Below are 19,966 nucleotides of genomic sequence, written 5' to 3'. Positions count from 1 at the left end.
GGCCTTGAGGATGCGGCTCCAGCGTGGCTGCTCATACCTTCAGTTTGGGCACCTCTTGGACACATGTCATGGGTTATTGGTCCTACAACCACAGCGGTTTTGCTCCCCAACCCCCACCACCCCCACCCCGCCCAGCCAGGAAGCTTTTGGATCATCAGGGAAAGGAATAGGGGCGGCCGGTAGGTGCCATTCATGAACCTCTTCTGCACGACTTGCAAGGTGAATTGGCTCGTCTGGCCCAAAACCTGTACAGCGTGACCAACAGCCTCAGGTAGATGTCCTGGCTCGGGGGATCCTTGTGCCGAACCTTTCGTCTTTGTTGTGGGGGTGTCCGTGCCATGATGGTGCCTCCTGCTCCATCTAACTTTTTGCTTTTGAGTTTCATTATGAACTTAAATAGTAAAAATAATCGTTTGATTATTGATTTTTCAAAATTTAGTCAGTGGGAACACCTTTAATGTGCTCCTTTTGTCCTGTCTGCACAGACTTTACTGTATTTCTAAAGAATCCTCATTTTCTGGCAATAAAAGGATATTTTCTACCCATTTAAATTTTTTTTCCTCTGTCTCTAATCTTGGAAACTGCTACAGTCGGAGGAGTCCAGGCTCCTTCTAGTGGAGAAAAGTATCAAAGACCCAAATGTGAGCATTGTAAGTACTCATGAGAGTTTGTGGTGAGTGTGTGCTACTTCTTGCTGGGGCAGAGCTGGGACATGTGCCTTTTGTAAGTCTTGAGTTTATACTGACTCTTCCAAGCAGATTGAGGTGCTATGTCCTACTTTTCTTAGAGGCTGGGGCTTTTCACTGACCTCTGAGACTTTCTAGCATGTTTCTACTAAGGAAAAGATACTAATACGTACAAAAACACAGACATAAATTTCCAGGTGCCAAGAAGGGTTTGAGAAAGGGCTGCAAAACAACAATTGGTATTTTAATTCTAATTTATTTTCTTGCTTTAATCTCTTATGGGTATTTATTTACATAGAACCAGAAAAGGGAAGAGGATGGGAAACCACAAGGATGTGGGGAAATTGTTTTAGAGACGGAAAGAGGACAAGATATGAACCATGAGCAAGAAATCAAATATTCCTTCTCAGACAATCTCTGTTCCTCTGAGGTTAAATGGGGTTCCCAAATGGATGAAGTAAAATATTCATTTTAACCTCCTCCTTGGCAGTGATGGAGAAGTCAGTGTTCTCCAAGGACACTGTAGCTGTGGCTTGTGATCCTCTGGAGCTTTCTCTAATGCAGGAAATACACTTTTTCCCATTGTGGGGTGCTTTTTTTCTTTGCCTGTGATAATTAGGTATCACTGGATTCTAAGGGGTTCTCTTACTAGCTCTTCCCCTTACTAGTTCATCCCCTTAGCTGCAGTTTTCATCAGAGCAAATGGCATCCCGCCCCACCCAGAGGACAGGAACCCTGACTAATGTCAGATTCTTGGATCTAAGCATTAAATACAGCCACTTTGAGGTGGAGGGTACAGCCTTCTCCCAGTCCCTTTGTGAGGCAGCCAGAGGGCAGAGAGAGAGAGCCCGCTCTTGTCCCATGGATTCGTTACGCCTTAGCACAGAGTTCATGTGAGCTGGGCCCAAACTCTCTAAAAATCTAGATTGTTTCTCAAGCAAAAATAATCAAATAAATATTTAAACACCTCTCTCTCTCTACAAACACACACACACACACACACACACACACACACACACACACACACACTGCTGTTGTGTTACAAGATTCTTCCTAAGACTATATCACAGATTACCAGGTAAAGAATATGATTTTTATCCACTTTGAGGGAATACTATAGAACCTGTCAACTGATGTTACTATATTTCAGTCTTGAAAACAGCTTTTTCCCTGCTTGTCTGAAGCAAGTAGCAGCTAATGCTATGTAAGCACATAGCAACAAGTGCTGCGTTCATTTCCGATCACTGAGAAACTCATAGTGTCCCTAAAGAAGAGGAGTTATCCTTTAAAATTCACAAATGAACCAAATTTTGGGATGTATTCACGTTACTATATCTGTTGAAGATAAGAGAGAAAAATATTAGAGGTACTTAGCAGGGAGGATAAAAAAATGTATGTAAGATTTTCTTTTGTTTTTAAATATGTTTTATTGATTTCAGAGAGGAAGGGAGAGGGAGAGAGAGAGACAGAAACATCAATGATGAGAGAGTATCATCAATCCACCACCTCCCGATGATTTTTCAATAATAAAAAAGAACCCAAAACAGTTTTTTTTCCTTAAAAAAAAAAAAAAAAAAAGACATGCATGTGAGTGAACAGGATACCTGATTACCTTGTTTTCGGAAAAGATACTGACATTTGAACACGCATTTCAGAAACTCCATTTATCCCATTTCATCACATTCCAGCACTAGGTAAAGTTCATGGACAAGAAGTATTTATAGTCTAGTGACGTTTGTATATGCTTACTTCATTTACTGAATGTGCCATGTTAGGACAAGAATTCCAAGATAAGGAGAGAAAATAAATCCCTGCCATCCACAAGATTTCTCCTGGTCCAGTTTTATAAACAGTTCTCTGATTCTTTCATTCAAGAGAAACAGCAGTGGCTGTGAAGGCAGCTAGAAAGGGAACCGTGTTTTGTTTGTTTGTTTGTTTTTGCCTAAATAGAACTCCATGGGCAATTAGCTGGTGAACAAAAGAAGTTTCTGAGTAGCCAAAACAGATTTCACACAAATCAGGTTAGCCTGAAGGATTTAATAAGGTGTTATGATTTTGCAGCCTTTCGAGAAATCAGACCCAAAGATGTTATGGTTTTATTGCCCTGTGAAATGTTCACCAGTTTTGTAGGGAAACAAAGAAGGAATCACAGACATAGCGAATATAAGGAAGTTATAATATTTTAAAGTTCTTTCAGTAAAGGCCCTTGGACCCATTTTCTCTTACACAGAGCTTTGGTATTTTAGGATAGTGAGATGGTTATAGTGAATTGTATTTAAAAGTCCAGGTCATGTCCTTCATGGTGGCAGTCCGCTGATGAGAGGCTGGGAAGGACAGGTCTAGAGAGCTGCTACAAGCAAAAATAAATAAATTGCCGAAACCGGTTTGACTCAGTGGATAGAGCGTCGGCCTGCGGACTCAAGGGTCCCAGGTTCGATTCCGGTCAAGGGCATGTACCTTGGTTGCGGGCACATCCCCAGTAGGGGGTGTGCAGGAGGCAGCTGATCGATGTTTCTCTCTCATCAATGTTTCTAACTCTCTATCCCTCTCTCTTCTTCTCTGTAAAAAATCAATAAAATATATTTTAAAAATAAAAATAAAAATAAATAAATAATAAATAAATAAATAAATAAAAGAAATTTAGAAATCTAATATATATCCTATCTAATAAAAGGGTAATATGCAAATTAACCATCACTCTGTCACAAACATGGCGGCGCCCAGTCCTCTCAGCCCCACTGGAGTCCCCCAGTCCCGGGGGCGGGGGAGGGCAGCCACTGAGAACGGGCAGCATGAGCGGCCTGTCGGAATGCTTGCTTCGTTGCCGCGCCCGGCTCGGGCTGGTCCGCCGGAGCGGACAGGGACAGGGACAGGGGGTCTGACCCGCAGACTCCGCGGACGAGCACAGGCCCCAAGAGGAGATGGCAGGCCCGCCTCCCGCGGAACCAGCACGGGTCCCTCCTGGCTCCTGCCTCCTGCCTCCTGCACAAGCCGCATGGCTCCCGGTGGAGCACTACGGTTCCCACTGGCTCCCGCGGAGGCGTCGGGCAGCCTACTGCATGCGATATCATGCGATGGGCTACTAGTATATATACAGTATGTATATATACATATATATACATATATATACATACACACACACACACACACACACACACACACACACACACACATATATATATATATGTCTCACAACCTCAAAGGCATCAAAACTACCAAGAAAGCAATACTCTTGGGTGAATGTAAGGATGGCTCCCTCCTTCTGTACACAGGTAGGAGCGAAGAAGAAAGTGACATAGGTAAAGTAACTGTGAACTGTGTTTGAAGGGCAGGTAGGTATCTCAGGTAATGTGTGGAACAGTACAGAGCTTTAAAGGCAAAATTCTTTTAAAAATACATTTTTATTGATTTTAGAAAGAGAAACATGGGTGAGAAACATAGATCGGCTGCCTCCTGCAGGCCCCCAACTGGGGATTGAGCCTGCAACCTGCCAGCAACCTGGGCCTGGGCCCCAACCAGGAATCCAACTGGTGACCTCGGTGCACAGGATGATGCCCAGCCAACTTAGCCACACTGGCCAGGGCTAAAAGCAAAATCCTTGAATAAAATTATTTGTTAGAATAATTTGTTTTGTCTGATTTTTATTGAACTCAGTGAGGGAACCAGAAATTACATAGTAAGACAAAAGATTGTTTTCCCCTTAAATGCTTGCGCGCGCGTGCGCGCGCACACACACACACACACACACACACACACACACACACACACAGATTTTCCCAACAGATTTTAAATGTTGGTACAGCAATGGAATAGTTGGGGATTGTGTTCAACCTATTTGGGGGATTTAGAAAATCATCGTTTGTAACTTTTCTGTGTGTTTTGTCTATTGTTGGAAATGCTTGTGGAGTGTGGGGAAAGATATGTGGAAATGTAGAGGGAAAGAGGATAGAAAATAAATCTAGAGAAGCTGGGAAGAGTTACCTAGAAAGTCTAGTCTGTAAGACCTCAGTGAGAAGGAAGTGGCGGGGGGCAAAATTCCACTGATTTTACAGGGTGGCTCTGATGTGTGTGGGGGGCGGATAGAGGGGAGGGCAAAGAGGAAGAACGAAGATGAAGATAAGCTCAGGAGAATACATCTGTCCTTAAAAGGGTGGGACAGGCAGCAGATGGATATTCAAGATAAACTGGAAAAAGATGAAGCTCAGTGGGAAGGAATTCAGAAAGAGCATGCACTTATTCCAGCCAACTTGACCTGAGTTCAGAGGCAGAACAAACGCCCTGGGCTGAAATCCTCTCATAGACGATTCATTGTCATGTTGTCTTCTTAACTAAAACAGCATTTTAATTACAAGCTACGGTTACAGTGAATTAGTGTATGACCCACAGGCAAAAAAGTCAATTAAGCAATTATAAAAAATGTTCCAGTCTCCTTGGGTTTCCTCTGTGTTCCAAATAATTCCTTGAAGGTATCTGAGGTATTGTCTTTCATTCCCGAGTCTTTTTCACAGAGCATCTATGTACATAATTCATATGTTTTAAGCTGAGGCTGTGACTAAATTATCATGTTTTTTAAAATATACTTTTATTGATTTGAGAGAGAAAGGGGGGGGAAAGAGAGAGAGAGTGAGAGAAACATTGATCACAATGCCCAACCAATTGAGCCACACCAGCCAGGGCTAAATTATCATCTTTTTTCCCACTTAAGACTCCCATGAGTATGGAAGACTAAATATGTCTGGCATTTTAATTGGGAAAACGCACACACACACACACACACACACACACACACACTATTTCCGGGCATGGCCACTTGACATATTGGTATATGGGCTGAAGACCACCACCTGGCCCCTTTCTATCACATTTCAAAGAATGTTGACTCCTCATTATACTTTCCGTATCAGATTTTTCCCTTTCAGATTTAGACCAAAAGTGAATGGTTTTTGAAAGACATTTTCTAGCCTTCTTGCCTAGATAGGAATTGTTTTTGTAATGTAATATTGGGAAAGTCAAGGCAATCTAATCACCCAGAAAACCTCAAATTTGAGATATGAACAAAAAACTTACTGCTTGGCAATCCTTTGGATCCTTTTCCTCCTTACTCGGTTAGGAGTTCAGAGCAGAGCCCCATTCTTCTAGCTTCTTCTTCTCATATTCGCGGTTGTTTTGGTTTTTTTATGTGTGTTTTTGGTCAGGTCTAGGTAAGAAATAAAAAGAAATAGATATGTAGAAAACATGGGAAATAAGTTCCCACTTCTCCAGGAAAGGTATTTTTGCAGCAAATAAATAAATAACAACATACAAAGCTTTTCATTACCTACTAAATGTTAAACACAATTCTAGGTGCTTTAATTCCCACAACAATCCTTGAAGACATGCATTATTTTCTCCATTTTCTAGCTGAGGAACCTCAGGTTCCGAGAGGTTAAGTAACACACCCAGCATTTCACAGTTAGTGAGAAATGGAATCAGGGACCAAATCAAGTTGGCTAGATACTATTATGCTACTTTACCTCTTAAAAGTTAAAACAACAAAATAACTTTTTTACAAAGCTTTGCCTGAGAGCAGGGATGGATCCAGGTTTTGCAGAGCCTGAAGTTCTTATAACTGGGAGGAGAGAGCTTTGAGAAAAAGAATACAAAAATATCTACTTTTGCACATGTTACAGAAAGAGATGAGCTTATGAATACATTGTGAGGCTCCTCACTTGGTAGGGGCCTCATAGAAACCTCACCGCTGCTGGGGCTCCAACATTTCGCCTAATTTTGCCGGGGTAAGAGAGTGAGAAAGGTGCTGCTGTGATGCAATAGGACTTTTTCTTTTTTCTTTTTTTTTCCAGTTTCAGTTGGCATTCAATATTATTTCGTATTGTTTCAGGTCTACAGCACAGTGGTTAGACAATTATATACTTTACAAAGTATTCCCCCACCTGATATTTCTAGTACTCCCTGACACCGTCCATAGTTATTACAATATTATTGACTATATTCCCTCTGCTGTACTTTATATCCCCATGGTGATTTTGTAACTACCAATTTATACTTCTCAGTCCCTTCACCTTTTTTACCCAGTCCCCCAGCTCCCTTCCCTTCTGGCAACCATCAGTCTGTTCTCTGTGTCTATGAGTCACAACAGAACATTTTGATAGCACTCCCACCCCAAACTAATGCTGCTGGGAATGAGAATGCATTGGTCAGAGCCCTCAACACATGATGGTACTCTTTGGAGGAATGGAAGTGAGAACTTGTCTCTTTCCCTCCCAAGGTCAAATGAATCACAATTGTTCGATGGACTTAAATTAGGCGACAGAAAAGAACAACAAGATCCCTAGGAGATGATTTACCATGAGGACGGGTAGAGATAGGTGAAGCAATCAACTAGGAAACCTGAATCCTGGCCTGGATTCATTAGTGGCTCTGCCCCCAACACAGCCACCCAGAGGCAGGCAGGGGCCCCGGAGGAGTGAGTGTGAATCATACGAGTTTGAAGGTGATAAGGCTCGGTCACATTTTATGTAGATCCCATTTGACAACACATTGTGCATTTCCCCTCTGTACTATAAGGAACAATCGCAACCTGGGTTAGGATCTGCAATATCTGTGGTGGCACAATTAGAGCCATAGCGGTTTGCTTGGCCTGGGTCAGCAGACGACCATCCTGAGGTTCAGCTTCAGCAGTAGTGGCAATCACGCACATGGTCAGTGGGCAAAGAGAACATGGCCTGGCCAGGAGTCAGGTTTCAGGAGGCAGTGCACGGAGTGTCTCAGTCAACACTGCATCAGTAGCACATTCTGGAGTTAACAGCATCTGTGGCATCCTCTGGCCTCAAGGGGGCACACTGAGTTTTGGACTTGCTAAGAAAAAATAATAGCTAGATGGACAAACATCTGGACATGAATCAACACCCCTGGGGCTTCTCGGGGAGTAAAACTCAAAAAGATCGGACTCCCTGCAGGCATGCAGGCCCCACTAAACTGTGTAGTAAATGTTGACTGCTAAGGGTCACATGAGGACATGTTTTTCTAGGTCACTCTGAATACTGTTTTGCCTCTGCTGGATCCTTTTCCTCCTTGAGCTATGAATCAGTAATATGCTTTTGCTCATTTATATTCTTTTCTTGGAGACCTCATCCTGAGTTTTCAATGCTTACTGGACATTTTTCACACATATATTATCTAAAACTCAACTTGCCTAAAACCTGCCTCAAGAAAGAATGCTTACAAATCAATAAGGGGCAGGGTGGGGGGAGAAATCAAAAGAAAAAAGAACAAAGGACATAAGCAGGCAATTCACCAATGGCCAATAAACATATGAAAACATGCACAGCCTCATTAGGCATTTTAAAAATAACACTGAAAAATTACCTTTTGCCTGTCATAAATCTCTTTTTTAAAATATGATCCTAGCCCTGGCTGGTTTGGCTCAGTGGATAGAGCATTGGCCCACTGACTGAAGGGTCGCAGGTTCAATTCTGGTCAAGGGCATGTACCTCAGTGCATGTGTCTCTCTCACATCAATATTCCTCTCTCTGTGTCTGTCCCCCTCCCTTCCACTCTGTAGAAAATCAATGGAAAAATATCCTTGAGTGAGGATTAACAACAAAAAATCTGATATCAATGTATCCAAGCTTGTTACCACCTTCTTTGTCCACTGGGAACTCTTCCCTCCAGGTGAATGATCTGTTGTCTTCACAAAAGGAGCAAATGGAGGTCCTTTGACATTTAGAAAAGCTAAGAAAACAATATGGGCCTGATATTTATAACTGGAGACCTGTGGTAACTCTAAAGGACAGGGAAATGTTTTCCTTAAAAGTTACTAGGGGGCGGGGGGGAGTTGATGACAAATATGTGATACCTTAATCAATAAAGTAATTTAAAAAAAAGTTACTAATGTAGTGAGGATTGTGCAACTTTTGTCAACTGTACTAAAAACTGTTTTATGCTTTCAGCAGGCGTGGAGATGAATTGCAACACCACCACTAATGTACCTTATGCCTTTGGTCACGTCAAATTGCCTGCAGGATTGTTTCTAATATATGGAAGTGAAACATCCATCTTATAGAAAAACTGCTGTTTGAAATTTTAACCCTGCTATTTTGGCTTCTGTAAATGATTGCTTGCTTAAATAATAAGGAAAATAAGACTACTCCTGTTCCAGAGAGGCCATAAACCTTCCCCAGACGAAGTTATCAGTGCTGGCGCCAGGCCAAGCCTTTGGTTGAGGTCTCAAAGCCCCAGCACATAGGGGCTCTTTAAGAACTTGCAAAGGGGACCGGAAAAAAACCCATATTTGGGAGACAAAGAAGGTAAAAAGATATAAAGAGGGAAAGTTCCTCCATGTTGGGGCCGCCCAGAATTTGAAATACAGTTTTCTCTCGGCCCGCGCGTAATAATAATAATAAAGTGTAACTCCATCTCTCTAAGCGTTGCTTGGTTCTCCTCTGGTCTTCTGTAACAGAAGGACTGTTTATTCCTCGGTTCCAGCAACCAGTCCCAGGGGACCATGTTCTCTAGGAAGACTGACGGCTCCACAGGAGCTCTCCCTCGCGCCTGATTGTAACAGTGATGTGCTCCTTTCTCGCCCCGCTGAATAGATCTTTATGTGAAATGCCAGTCATGGTAACCTCTTCGAATACAGAAATAAGTACTATAGATCAGCCCGCACTGGGGTAAAGGCTTTGAATGCCACCTCTCAAGCCTTTAGTGCCATCAGTATCAGTCAAGAACTAGGACAAGTTAGGGAAGAGTTAATAGAAAATCAGGCAGCTATAGACGACCTCCTTTTAAGACAAAATCACAGATGTGAAGAATTTAAAGGACTCTGCTGTTTCAACCTGACTGATAATGCACAGCTCAAAGAGCATAAAGCAAGTAAATGAAGTAGCGTCCAAGATAAAACAAAGAGAGGGATTCTTTGGTATTGATTTGTCTAAACCAGTGGTCAGCAAACTGGCTCGTGAGCCACATGCGGCTCGCGAGTCGCGGTTTGCCGCTCTGTTGACTAATGAGTTTGCCGACCACTGGTCTAAACTAGCCTCCTGGCTACCTAGTGTTACTGGTCTTGGGGAGGCATTTGTTTTCATTCTTTTCATCTTTTTCAGTATCATAGCTTGTTGTTGCATACAATGTGCTCCCTTAAGTGTATTCCCAAATCCCCTACAAGACTTTCTAATGCTAAGATACATGCTCAACAGCAAAATGATTATTTCCATATGGAACTGATCTTTTTTTCACGTGAAACTAATCTCATCGAAACAAGATAGACTAACTGTGGGGAATAATGGGGAAATCAAGAAGTTAGAAATGTTTCATTTTAGTTTATATAGTTAATAGTCTTGGTAATTAATGCATGTAGAAGACTATTGTTCCAGGGACTGAAATGTATGACTGGACCTGCCCTGACTTTAGGAGATCCACAAGCAATTCGACCTTTGTGTCCCAGGAGGACTGCAAGAGACCAAGACAGTATCTGAACCATCCTGCTCCAGGGAATGTCAGCCTCCCAGGATGCAGATCCAGAATCACCAGTCCGCAGATGAAGGGTTGCTTGGAAAATCACCAGGCTGCAGCTTTATCTGATTAAACTTTTCCCCTAAATCCCAGACCCTTTACCTACTTTCTCCTGAATTTCAAACCCTTCACCTACACTTTTCTCCTCCTTATAAAAAAGGTCAGCTTGGGATGAGATGTAAGACGGTCTTTTAGGGTACACAACACACCGTCTTCCAGATCGCCAGCCCATGTGAATGAAAGCACCCATAAAAAGTCAATGCTTGTCTCTACTTACTGGTTCTGGTAGTGACGGGCAGCACGAACGCCAACATTTCCAGTTTCACAAGGAGGTAAAAAGGGGGATAGCATGTTCATAGCAATCTTTTGATAATAGAAAATGTCTAAACAACTTAAATGTCAACTAATAAGAAATGGATGAGTAAATAACTCCTTGTAACAAGGCCTTTAACTTGCAGCAAAGTGATACTTGTTGAGCGCCTACGATATGCCCATCTCTCTGACAGGGCAGGGAAGAAAACACCAACCCTGTCCCCATGGAGATGACACTAATCGGAGATACTTTAATGTATTCACCCGCCCAAGTATCCAAAAAGATCATCTCGCCACGTAATATAAATTTGTAAAAAAATGTATCTATCTATCTATCTATCTATCTATCTATCTATCTATCTATCTATCTATCTACCTATCTATCTATCTATCTATCTATCTATCTATCTATCTATTTTCTTTCATGGGCCAGGGGAAAAGGACGCGCCACTTTGGGCCTGCGGGAAGTCAAAGCTCGCGCGGCTCCGGGCCGGGACCGAGGCTGCCCAGCGCGCCGGGAACCACGTGCCCGAGCCCGCGGCGCGCCGCCGTGACGCAGCCCCGCCCCCTGCTCCTTCATAGTGCCCGGCCCCTCCGCGCACTGCGCGTGCTCCCCCGCGCGCCCTGGCTCTCCTTGGAATGCGGCCGATCCCGCGGCGCAGCCTCCCCGGCTCCTCCTGAGCGGCCCTCCAGGCCTCGCGGTGCTGCAGTGGCCGCGCCTCCGCCGCCCGCGCGCTGGGGAGCCGGGCGCTGCCGCCGCAGTCCCAGCCGCGGTGCTTGGTGTAAACAAGCAGCCCCCGCGCGCCCGGAGCGCGCAGCCCCTCGGCGTGCACGCACCGAGCTGACGGAGGATGGCAACCTCCGTGGTGGAGAAAAGCTGCAAGAAGAAGACCGAGAAGAAGCTTGCTGCTCGAGAAGAAGCGAAATTGCTGGCGGGCTTCATGGGTGTCATGAATAACATGCGGAAACAGGTACCGCCTGGGAGGGAGTGGCGCACGGCGGGGCGCGGGGAGGGGGGTGGCGGGGTCCGGACTCTGACCCCCCCTTGCTTCCTGGGCCGAAATCCGCGCCCTGTGGATCCAGACCCCTCTTCTTCCTCCGCCCTCCCCCTTCCTCCCATTTTCACGCCAGCAAGCTGCTGTTAGTAGAGGGTCGCTTTAAGCTGTTATGGAGCAAAAGTGCCTCCTCCTCGTCTGTCGATGCCCTGGCTCCCAGGTCAGATCCGTGGGAGCCTCCCCGGGCTGGCGTTCGGCGTCAGGTATCGGTGGTCTGGCAGCTCTGCCCTAGTTATGGCCTGGGGAGGCGAGGATCCATCCCTCCATCGGCGAGCCCTGTAGGAGCGGTGTAAGGTGTCAGGAGATCGGGTGCGGAGAAGCCCAATGGCATAGCCCAACCAGAAGCCCCTCAGATGCATCGCTTGGCCTGCTAGATCCTCTCCAACAAGGATCCCCGCCCCCTCCCGTACATGTTAATTTCGAGCAGAAACAGTCATCGATCAATGCCGTGCGGCTGCCTTTTAAAGGCCCCGTGCGCCTCTGCTGTGATGACGGGCTCTTTGTTCTGTCTTGGGTAGGAGGCGCATTGGTGCAAGTCTTCACGCGTCGGCGAAAGGTGGGTTATGAAAAGAACCGATTTTAATACGCCGGAGAATGTAGGTTAGAGAAGTTTTGTGGGTTTTTTTTTTTAATTCCATAACATCTTATACCAGTAGAGCATCAAAAAAAAAAAAATCACTTGGTTACTTTTTGATTCTGTAAACTTGATAGAAAAGAGGAGTCTAAGGAGACGTGTAAGAATGTTTCGGTTTTGTGACCCAGGCCCTGTTTTTCAAGAGGACAGAAGCAGGTTGTAGGAGTACCTGCCAGACCCGGTTTGCTTATCTAGTGGTTCTGATGGGAATGGGAATGGCAGTAGAGGAATGTAAGATCCTTATGAAGGTATTAGCTTTGGTTTCTTTAAGGGAATTCTGACCGACGGGACCTTGTCTTTGTTCATCCGCTCCCGGCGTGGTGCAGGAATGCAGGAGATCCTCTGTGGGAATGCCTTTAGATCTTTCCTAGCCTTTGTGCTGAAAGAGCTGTGAATGCCTGGATTCAGTATTTTATGTGACTTACTTTATGCACCTATTTTTATGTATACATTCATGTTGCTTTCATTGTGACCATACCACCATTTTATATATACAGCACCACCGACTTCAAATTACTGGTACATTTAACTACGGTAGTTGTACGCAGTCCACCAGTGCTCACCTGTGTTTTCAACAACCTTCCCACTCCTTCAGATAATGCGCTTTCATCCGTGGACTGTAGCGTTATAAAGCATTGCCTCGTTTCTTGCATAGACAAGGTGCCGGTGGGTTACAGTATCACATGCTTGCTTGAGGAGAGGGGATTGCCTGAGACTGTATAATTTAGCTCCTTAGGTTTTAAAATGGATTTATATCCATTACGTAGATTTAGCTTTGGGCTATATTAACATCTGTTTATCTACTGTCAAAATAGAAATACAGTTACTGAAAAAAAATCAGGATTCTGTACTGAGTAGGAAGGGGAAATGGATGCTGGGTGGCATTTCTTCGACGGTGGTGAACTGACCTTAATCTGCTGGATCCTCCTTTTGTCTATGGCTTTGCCTGTAAGTCCAGCAGCTCTCCCATAGCACTTTTCCCAACTTCATGGAATCCTGCATCTTTTGTAAGATGTGTAGGTTCATTTTGCAGTTGATTTACATGGCACTTGTGTTGTTCTATTTAACATCATAACACAGGAGAGACTCACCAAGAATGACTGACAAGGGCAGTTGATAGGGATTGGCAGGAATAGAAGCTGGTTTGGCCAGAGAAGGAATGTTTGAGTGAGGACCGATTTTATATGTGTCTTTGTTCTTTCGTGAATATTTTTGTGTGGTGACTATTTTTGCTTACCCTTCTGACCTCAGTTCTTCGGGAATCAGGATAATGAGTACCTGATGGGAATGACAAGGATTCCTCTATGAAACATTTCTATAAGAATTTGAGAACACTGAGATTAGAAAACCTGAATTCCAATCCCTGGGCTACCATTAATTAGTTTTATTATTTTTAGATAATGTGATTTAGGTCATTTCATCTCTCTGTAACATAGTAGCCAGTCTTATACATAGTGATGAAAGGGGGTTCTGCAGAACCAGCAGGTTTTTGGTTGTTTTTTTTTTTTTTTAACTTCTTATGGAGCCTTTTCCTCCATCACCCTTTCATTCATTTCCGGCCTTTTGTTTTTAAGTGCATTTTCCAATGAAGTAGAGGATTCACGTAAAAGGATACAAATCATAAAGTGCAGCTCAATGAATTGTTACCAAATGACCCCACCACCACCACCAAGAAATATAATATGGCTAATACACCAGAGGTCCCTCCTTATGTCCCTCTCAGTCACTACCCCTCGAAGGAACCATTATTCTTCTATCACCATAGATTTTCCTTTTACTTTTTTTTTTAACTTATATAAATGGAATCATACAGTAAATACTCTTGTCTTAGTTTCTTAAAGGCTATGTTTTGTGATTTTTATCTATGTGGTTATATATAGCTCTAGTTCAGTGGTCGGCAAACTCATTAGTCAGCAGAGCCAAATATCAACAGTACAATGATTGAAATTTCTTTTGAGAGCCAAATTTTTTAAACTTAAACTGTATAGGTAGGTACATTGTTATTAACTCATTTAGGGTACTCCTAAGCTGGCCTTTGCTAAAAACGTCCTCAATCTGATTGAGGTACGTTCGCTGAGGTCGACCCCTTCCAACTCTCCCATCCACACTGCTCTTGTATACTTGTTTCATCTATCTCCTTTCGGTCATCCTCTCTATATGTCCAAACCATCTCAACATACCTTTCTCAATCCTCGACACTACATCTTCTTTCACTCCACAATGTTCCCTAAAATTAACTTAATAAACTTTACTTAAAGTTTTAAGTCTTAGTTAAACTATAGGTACGTTGAATAAAACTTGATATAATACTTAATAATGATATTATTTATTGATAAAATTAAATTCCATACAATTTACCTTACAATATCCATAAAATTGAATCATGACAATGACTGACAAACACTAATGTGAACAATGGCCTTGCATCTCCTTGGAAAGTTTGGGTAAGTCAGGTTTGTATGTTGTTGTTTTTAATTTTAGGCACTATTCCAGGTTCTCATCAATAAGATGACTTCTCAATTTACTCTTGATAAGGTTCATGCTTGAAAATGATTGTTCGCTTAAATATGTAGACCCGAATAAGGAAAGAACAGCAAACGCTAGTTTTTTCAGTTGATTATATGAGTCAGGAATACTATTCCAGGTGTTAAAAATCAACATATCTTCCTTCTCCAGGTCTTTCAAAGCAGACCACTTGTGCTGTGAATTAAGTTCACATTTGTTTTTCTCCAATATTTCTATATCAGCACCAATCAAATGTTTTCACTTAACCATATCTAACTCCAAGTTCAAGACCACTTAGTGATATTCATTTATCCTATCATCATTTCAAGATCCTAAGGGCTAAGTAATAATAGATTTTTTTGGTATGATTCTGGGTGGAAAAGAAGATAGGAAACTAGTTAAAATTTATATAAATACTAGGAGCCCAGCGCGCCCCATTCGAAATTGCACGGCGCCGCCCACTCTGGAGTCGCTGGTGCGGCCCTGCCTCCCTCTCCAGGCTGCTGCTGATCAGGCCCTCCCCCAGCACAGGCGCACGGAGGCCCCTGCCGCCCCGCCCCTGATGCTGCGTGCACAACCTCCTGTCTGGTCGACCCATTACGGCGTCCTGGTTAATTAGCATATTTCTCTATTATATATATTATATCTACATATTATATAGAGATATAGATAAGAACAAGGATGGAAATGAAAGTAGAAGCCACATTCATTGTTTATTATTATTTATTCATTCATGTTTTTATTATTATTTATTGTTGTATTTATGACTTCTTTCACTATCTGTTCCTATTTGTCTTTAGCCAACTCCTCAAGGTTCTTTATCCAATGGGGTGGCCTACTCCTTTAGTCCTAGGTATCTTAAGCGTTTGGTCTTGCCTGTATATACAGTTACTTCAGTCTTTTACTAACATTTACCACTAGATTTGGCAGTACCAGTGTTGGGTCTGGGATTCGATTTTTTGCTGCTTAAAGGCTGATTAGTTATCCTGTTGCTGTTTAATGGATGTTGGCAGAAGACATGAGACTCTGGTGTCAGAGACAATAGACTTGATCAGCACAGCACAGCACAGCATTGTGAGTGTCAGCATATATGTGTCAGTTCCCCTTGTCCTACGAGTGCTGTGAGGGCAACATGGTGGGGCCCAATGGGTGTACAATGGGTATAGCAAGCAATAAATAAGCCTGCTCTTTATCCTGGAGGGGAGGCATTATCTCATCCCTTAGGGTCACTCACTATCAAAACACCCCTGAGAAATGGTGGCCGGGTAAAAAGTGGCAGGACCTTCCATTCTTGTTATGTCCAGAAAGTTATGTAGGAACTCATGGAGTATTGTGTCTCCTGACAGCCACAAGGTACCCCAGGGGATCCCCTGAGTTCCAGCCATTTTCTGCCCCATGGATGGCCAGAGTCAGGCACCTCGCTAAATGTAATAACTTCTGTTCTTTTTACCCCGTGGCACGAGGAGCCCAAAATGACAAGGTCGCAATCTTAACTTGCAGTTCCGTAAAAATATTGTTGTATCACTTGGTTGAATCATTCTTCTTAGGGTTCCTAAATCTCTAAACTTACAGAATCCATCCCCAGAAAGACATTACTAAGATCAAAAACAAAAAATTCTTAAGTGACTCATTAAGCGTAATAGTGACGGGAACTCTTCCATCCCTTGGTTGTCAGGCTAGTTCTGACTACAGAGAAACCATCCTGTCTATATAAATTATATACAATCAGGTCATTTGAAAGTGGATTCTGCTGCTTAAAGAAAAAAGTTTGGACCCGAACAGGTGGCTCGTTTGGTTGGAGTGTAGTCCCATACACCAAAGAGGTTGCAGGTTTGATTTCCCGTCAGGGTGCATAGGGGAGGCAACCAATCACTGTTTTTCTCCCTCTCTCCCTCTCTCTCATTCCCTCCCTCTCCATTTCTCTTTCTCTCCCTTCTTCCTCCCCTCTTTCCTCCCCTACATTCCTCTCCTAGATCCCTCTCCTTCCTGATCCCTCTCCTTCCCTTCCTCTCTTCCTTTCTCTCTCAAATCAATAAAACATATCCTTGGATGAGGATTAAAAAAAGAAAACTACTGATAAGGCTTTTTTTCTCTGAAAGGAGAATGTAGTGTGTCTGTCTGTCTGTGTCTGTATCTGTGTGTGGTATTGGGAACAGAGGGCAAAAGAACTGCAACTTGGAAGGGAAGAACATTTCTAACGTTCACCTCACCCAAAGGAAAGGAAATGAGGTCTCGAGCTTATATCTGTCTTCCTAATTTTGTCGTGTGTGTGTGTGTGTGTGTGTGTGTGTGTGTGTGTGTGAGAGAGAGAGAGAGAGAGAGAGAGAGACAGACAGACAGACAGAGACAAAGACAGAGAGACAGAGGGAGATCTTAAGATCCTAACCTAATTAAGTTAGAGCTTAAGATACTGCTGTTTTATTAATGGCTAGAGGCCTGGTGCATGAAAATTCATGCATTGGAGCGGGGCGTCCCTCAGCCCGGCCTGCCCCCTCTCAGTCTGGGAACCCTCAGGGGCAGGAGGCGACCCAGGCAATCAGGGGACTGCGACGCCCCCATCACACCTCTGCTGCTGCCACTGCCGGCAGTGCAAGCCTTGGCAGGCCCTGGGCGGCTGGGCAGCCTCCATCCAAGGCTTGTCTGCGCCTCAGCCAGCCCTGCTTGCCTGAGCCTCAGTCAGTGGTGGGTGCAGGAGGACCCGAGGCCGCCGGCGCGGCTGAGGGGACTCCGGCAGCAGGCGCGTGGAGTGGCCAGCCCTGGCTGAGGAATGGAGGATACTCTCAACGACATGAGTTATAACTTCCAATTTGTTGGACACCACAGTCAGGCTTCAGCTTCGGGAGAGGGAGGAAGAGAGGGATGGGTAGCTCGTTGGAGGATCCTGGGCGAGCTGTCAGTCATTGGGGGGTGCAGGAGGACCCGAGGCCCCTGGCGGGGCTGGGGGGACTCCAGTGGCAGGCACATGGAGCAGCCGCCCCCGCCCCCGCTGTGGGCACCGCCATCTTGTGATGGTGTGATGGTCAATTTGCATAGTACCTCTTTATTATATAGGATGCCCACCTACTTCTACTTAAGCAGGACCATATGCTGTGTCTTATGGTAGACGCTATAAGCTGGATTGGGGTCCAGCCATCTTTTTTTTTTTTTTTCCCCCTTGCAGGACATAAAAATATGCAGATTTCAAAATTTAGATTATTGGTTTGCAGAGGTGAGTAGAAAGACCTATCTATATATGGGCTTCTTAAGAAAAGCCTGATTTTTCCACTTTGTTTTATTAGAAACGCACTGCATATGGGGGATTACTTGACTACCTGTCAATAGTATGATCTCTTGTGTCTCATTTGGACATTGATCCTTATATAAACTTCCTGCATTGGTAGAATTCAGACACCAAAGTCCCACCCCACTCCAACAGAAGTTAACTGGACCTAGTAAGTCTTTTAGGGTTTCTATTTTCTTACTGGCCTAGGGAGTGCTTTGTTCTATCTTTAATGCTGACGAAGCATCCTCTATCAATAACTGTTCTTTTGTGTGTCCTCTGAAGACTAGTTTAGGAAGCTATTTAAGTTTTTACTCCAGAAAGCTTTGAAATAGATAGATATCAATTAAGTTCACTTCCATTTCCCATCTCAATTTTTTCTCAAGATATCATTCATAGCATTCCAGATAGTCTGCAGTGAACTACATGACTTAAAGCACTGCATCTAATTCTAGCTAGCAACATAAAATCCCCCAAATTTGATTCTTATGAGCCCTTTTATTAAATTCCCACATCTGTGATCTCCTATAAATTAAAGTGATAGCAATTGAATTGCAAATGTCTCCTTTCCCTGGTTTCTTATACTGCTCAGTCTCAGCAGTAAGGCATAGGCCGAAGTGTTTGGGTAATCAGGATAGCTTCCTCAACAGCTGCAGTGTAGGCTGCCTTCCATTGGGATAGATTTCATATAATACCTCTAAAGCCGAATTTCTCCAATTTCAAGGTAGTGGGTGCCACATGCCACATATTTATTTGCATGTCACAGGAACCCTAGAACTTTTAAGATTCGCACAGCATCCTCCCCATCTCCACAAACCTGAAGAGATCCAAGCAAATCTCCTCTGTCTCTATAAGAAATAGTGCAAAGACTGACATTATTATATAATCCTAACCCACATTATTGTTCCCAGCCAAAAAGAGAAGAGAAACTTCCATTTCTGAGGAGGGTTTTCAAAAACATAAAATCTTGGCTTTTGTTGTTGAGAGGTTGCCAGTTTATCAGCTGTCTGTAATTGATAGACTCTAAGACCAAACTCACTGGGAGGAATCACTTATCAACAGGCGAGTAGGGACACTGTTTACCATATAGAGAAGGAATTTCATCTATACGTAATAATGTTTCATACGACACATTGTTTTTCTTAGACAACATTTTAGACACTTGCCAATGAGATGTACTCGGCTGCTGGGTCTCGTAGAGTTTCCCCTTTTTCCCTGTTCACTTTGGGGGCAGAATTATGGAAGAAGAATGAGCCAGGAGGCCTGGCTCCATGTGACACTACCATGCTCTTGCCCATCCTATAGTCACACTTCCACAAGTAACAGTTCAAGAAAAGGACTCAAACTTCCTTCCCAGTTCTTCCATTCCCCAGAGGAAGAGGAAGTACATTAAGAGCCAGAAATCTAATTTTTCCATAAAAGTGTAACAGTTATCCCAATACCTTTTTTCAATTATCTGATCTCTCACTACATTTTTTGAATTAATTTTTTGAATTTTTTTGAATTATTTTTTAGAGCAGTTTTAGTTTTACAGAAAAATTGAGCAGAACGTGCAGTTTCCATTTACCCCTTCGCCCTCACCCCCACAGCTTGCCCTATTATTAACATCTTGCATTCGTGTAATACATTTGTTACAACTGATGAGCCAATATTTTGACATTATTATTAACCATAGTTTACATTAGGGTTCACTCTGTTGTACATTCTATGAGTTTTGACAAATATATCATGACATGTACCAACTGTTACAGCGTTATACAAAATAGTTTTACTGCCCTAAACTTTGTCTGTGCTCCACCCTCTCACCACATTTTTGAAATGGTATCTTCATCATATATCAAATTTCCACTTGTTTCAAACTTGAATGAGAATGCCTTTCCTGTTTCACCATTAAATTTGATGTTTGCTATGGAGTTCTGATATTTGACCTTTAGTATACAGGAACATCGCTTTCTTTATTAAAGTCTCAGAAAGTGAATTTATTCAACAGTCTTTTGCCATCTAT

The 19,966-nt window shown here is 43.3% G+C and overlaps 2 protein-coding genes across 2 annotated transcripts in view; one reads left to right on the top strand and one right to left on the bottom strand.

Annotated features, from left to right (window-relative positions):
- The window catches only part of HYCC1 (hyccin PI4KA lipid kinase complex subunit 1), a 118,470-nt gene extending 112,602 nt beyond the window's left edge, over window positions 1–5,868 (bottom strand). The window contains exon 1 of the mRNA XM_054726524.1: window positions 5,754–5,868. The gene's annotated coding sequence lies outside the window, so the exon portion shown is untranslated. The remainder of the gene's footprint in view (window positions 1–5,753) is intronic.
- A 5,269-nt stretch (window positions 5,869–11,137) lies between these two features.
- KLHL7 (kelch like family member 7) overlaps window positions 11,138–19,966 on the top strand; it is a 48,367-nt gene continuing 39,538 nt past the window's right edge. Inside the window, exon 1 of the mRNA XM_008148175.3 lies at window positions 11,138–11,479. Coding sequence (XP_008146397.1) covers window positions 11,360–11,479 — 120 coding nt within the window. The 5' untranslated portion in view covers window positions 11,138–11,359. The remainder of the gene's footprint in view (window positions 11,480–19,966) is intronic.

Source organism: Eptesicus fuscus, chromosome 14, assembly GCF_027574615.1.
Source record: "Eptesicus fuscus isolate TK198812 chromosome 14, DD_ASM_mEF_20220401, whole genome shotgun sequence".
In the NCBI taxonomy this organism is placed as follows: Eukaryota; Metazoa; Chordata; class Mammalia; order Chiroptera; family Vespertilionidae; genus Eptesicus; species Eptesicus fuscus.
The sequence above is the reverse complement of the archived record's forward strand: the minus strand, read 5'-3'. Positions and strand labels throughout refer to the sequence as shown.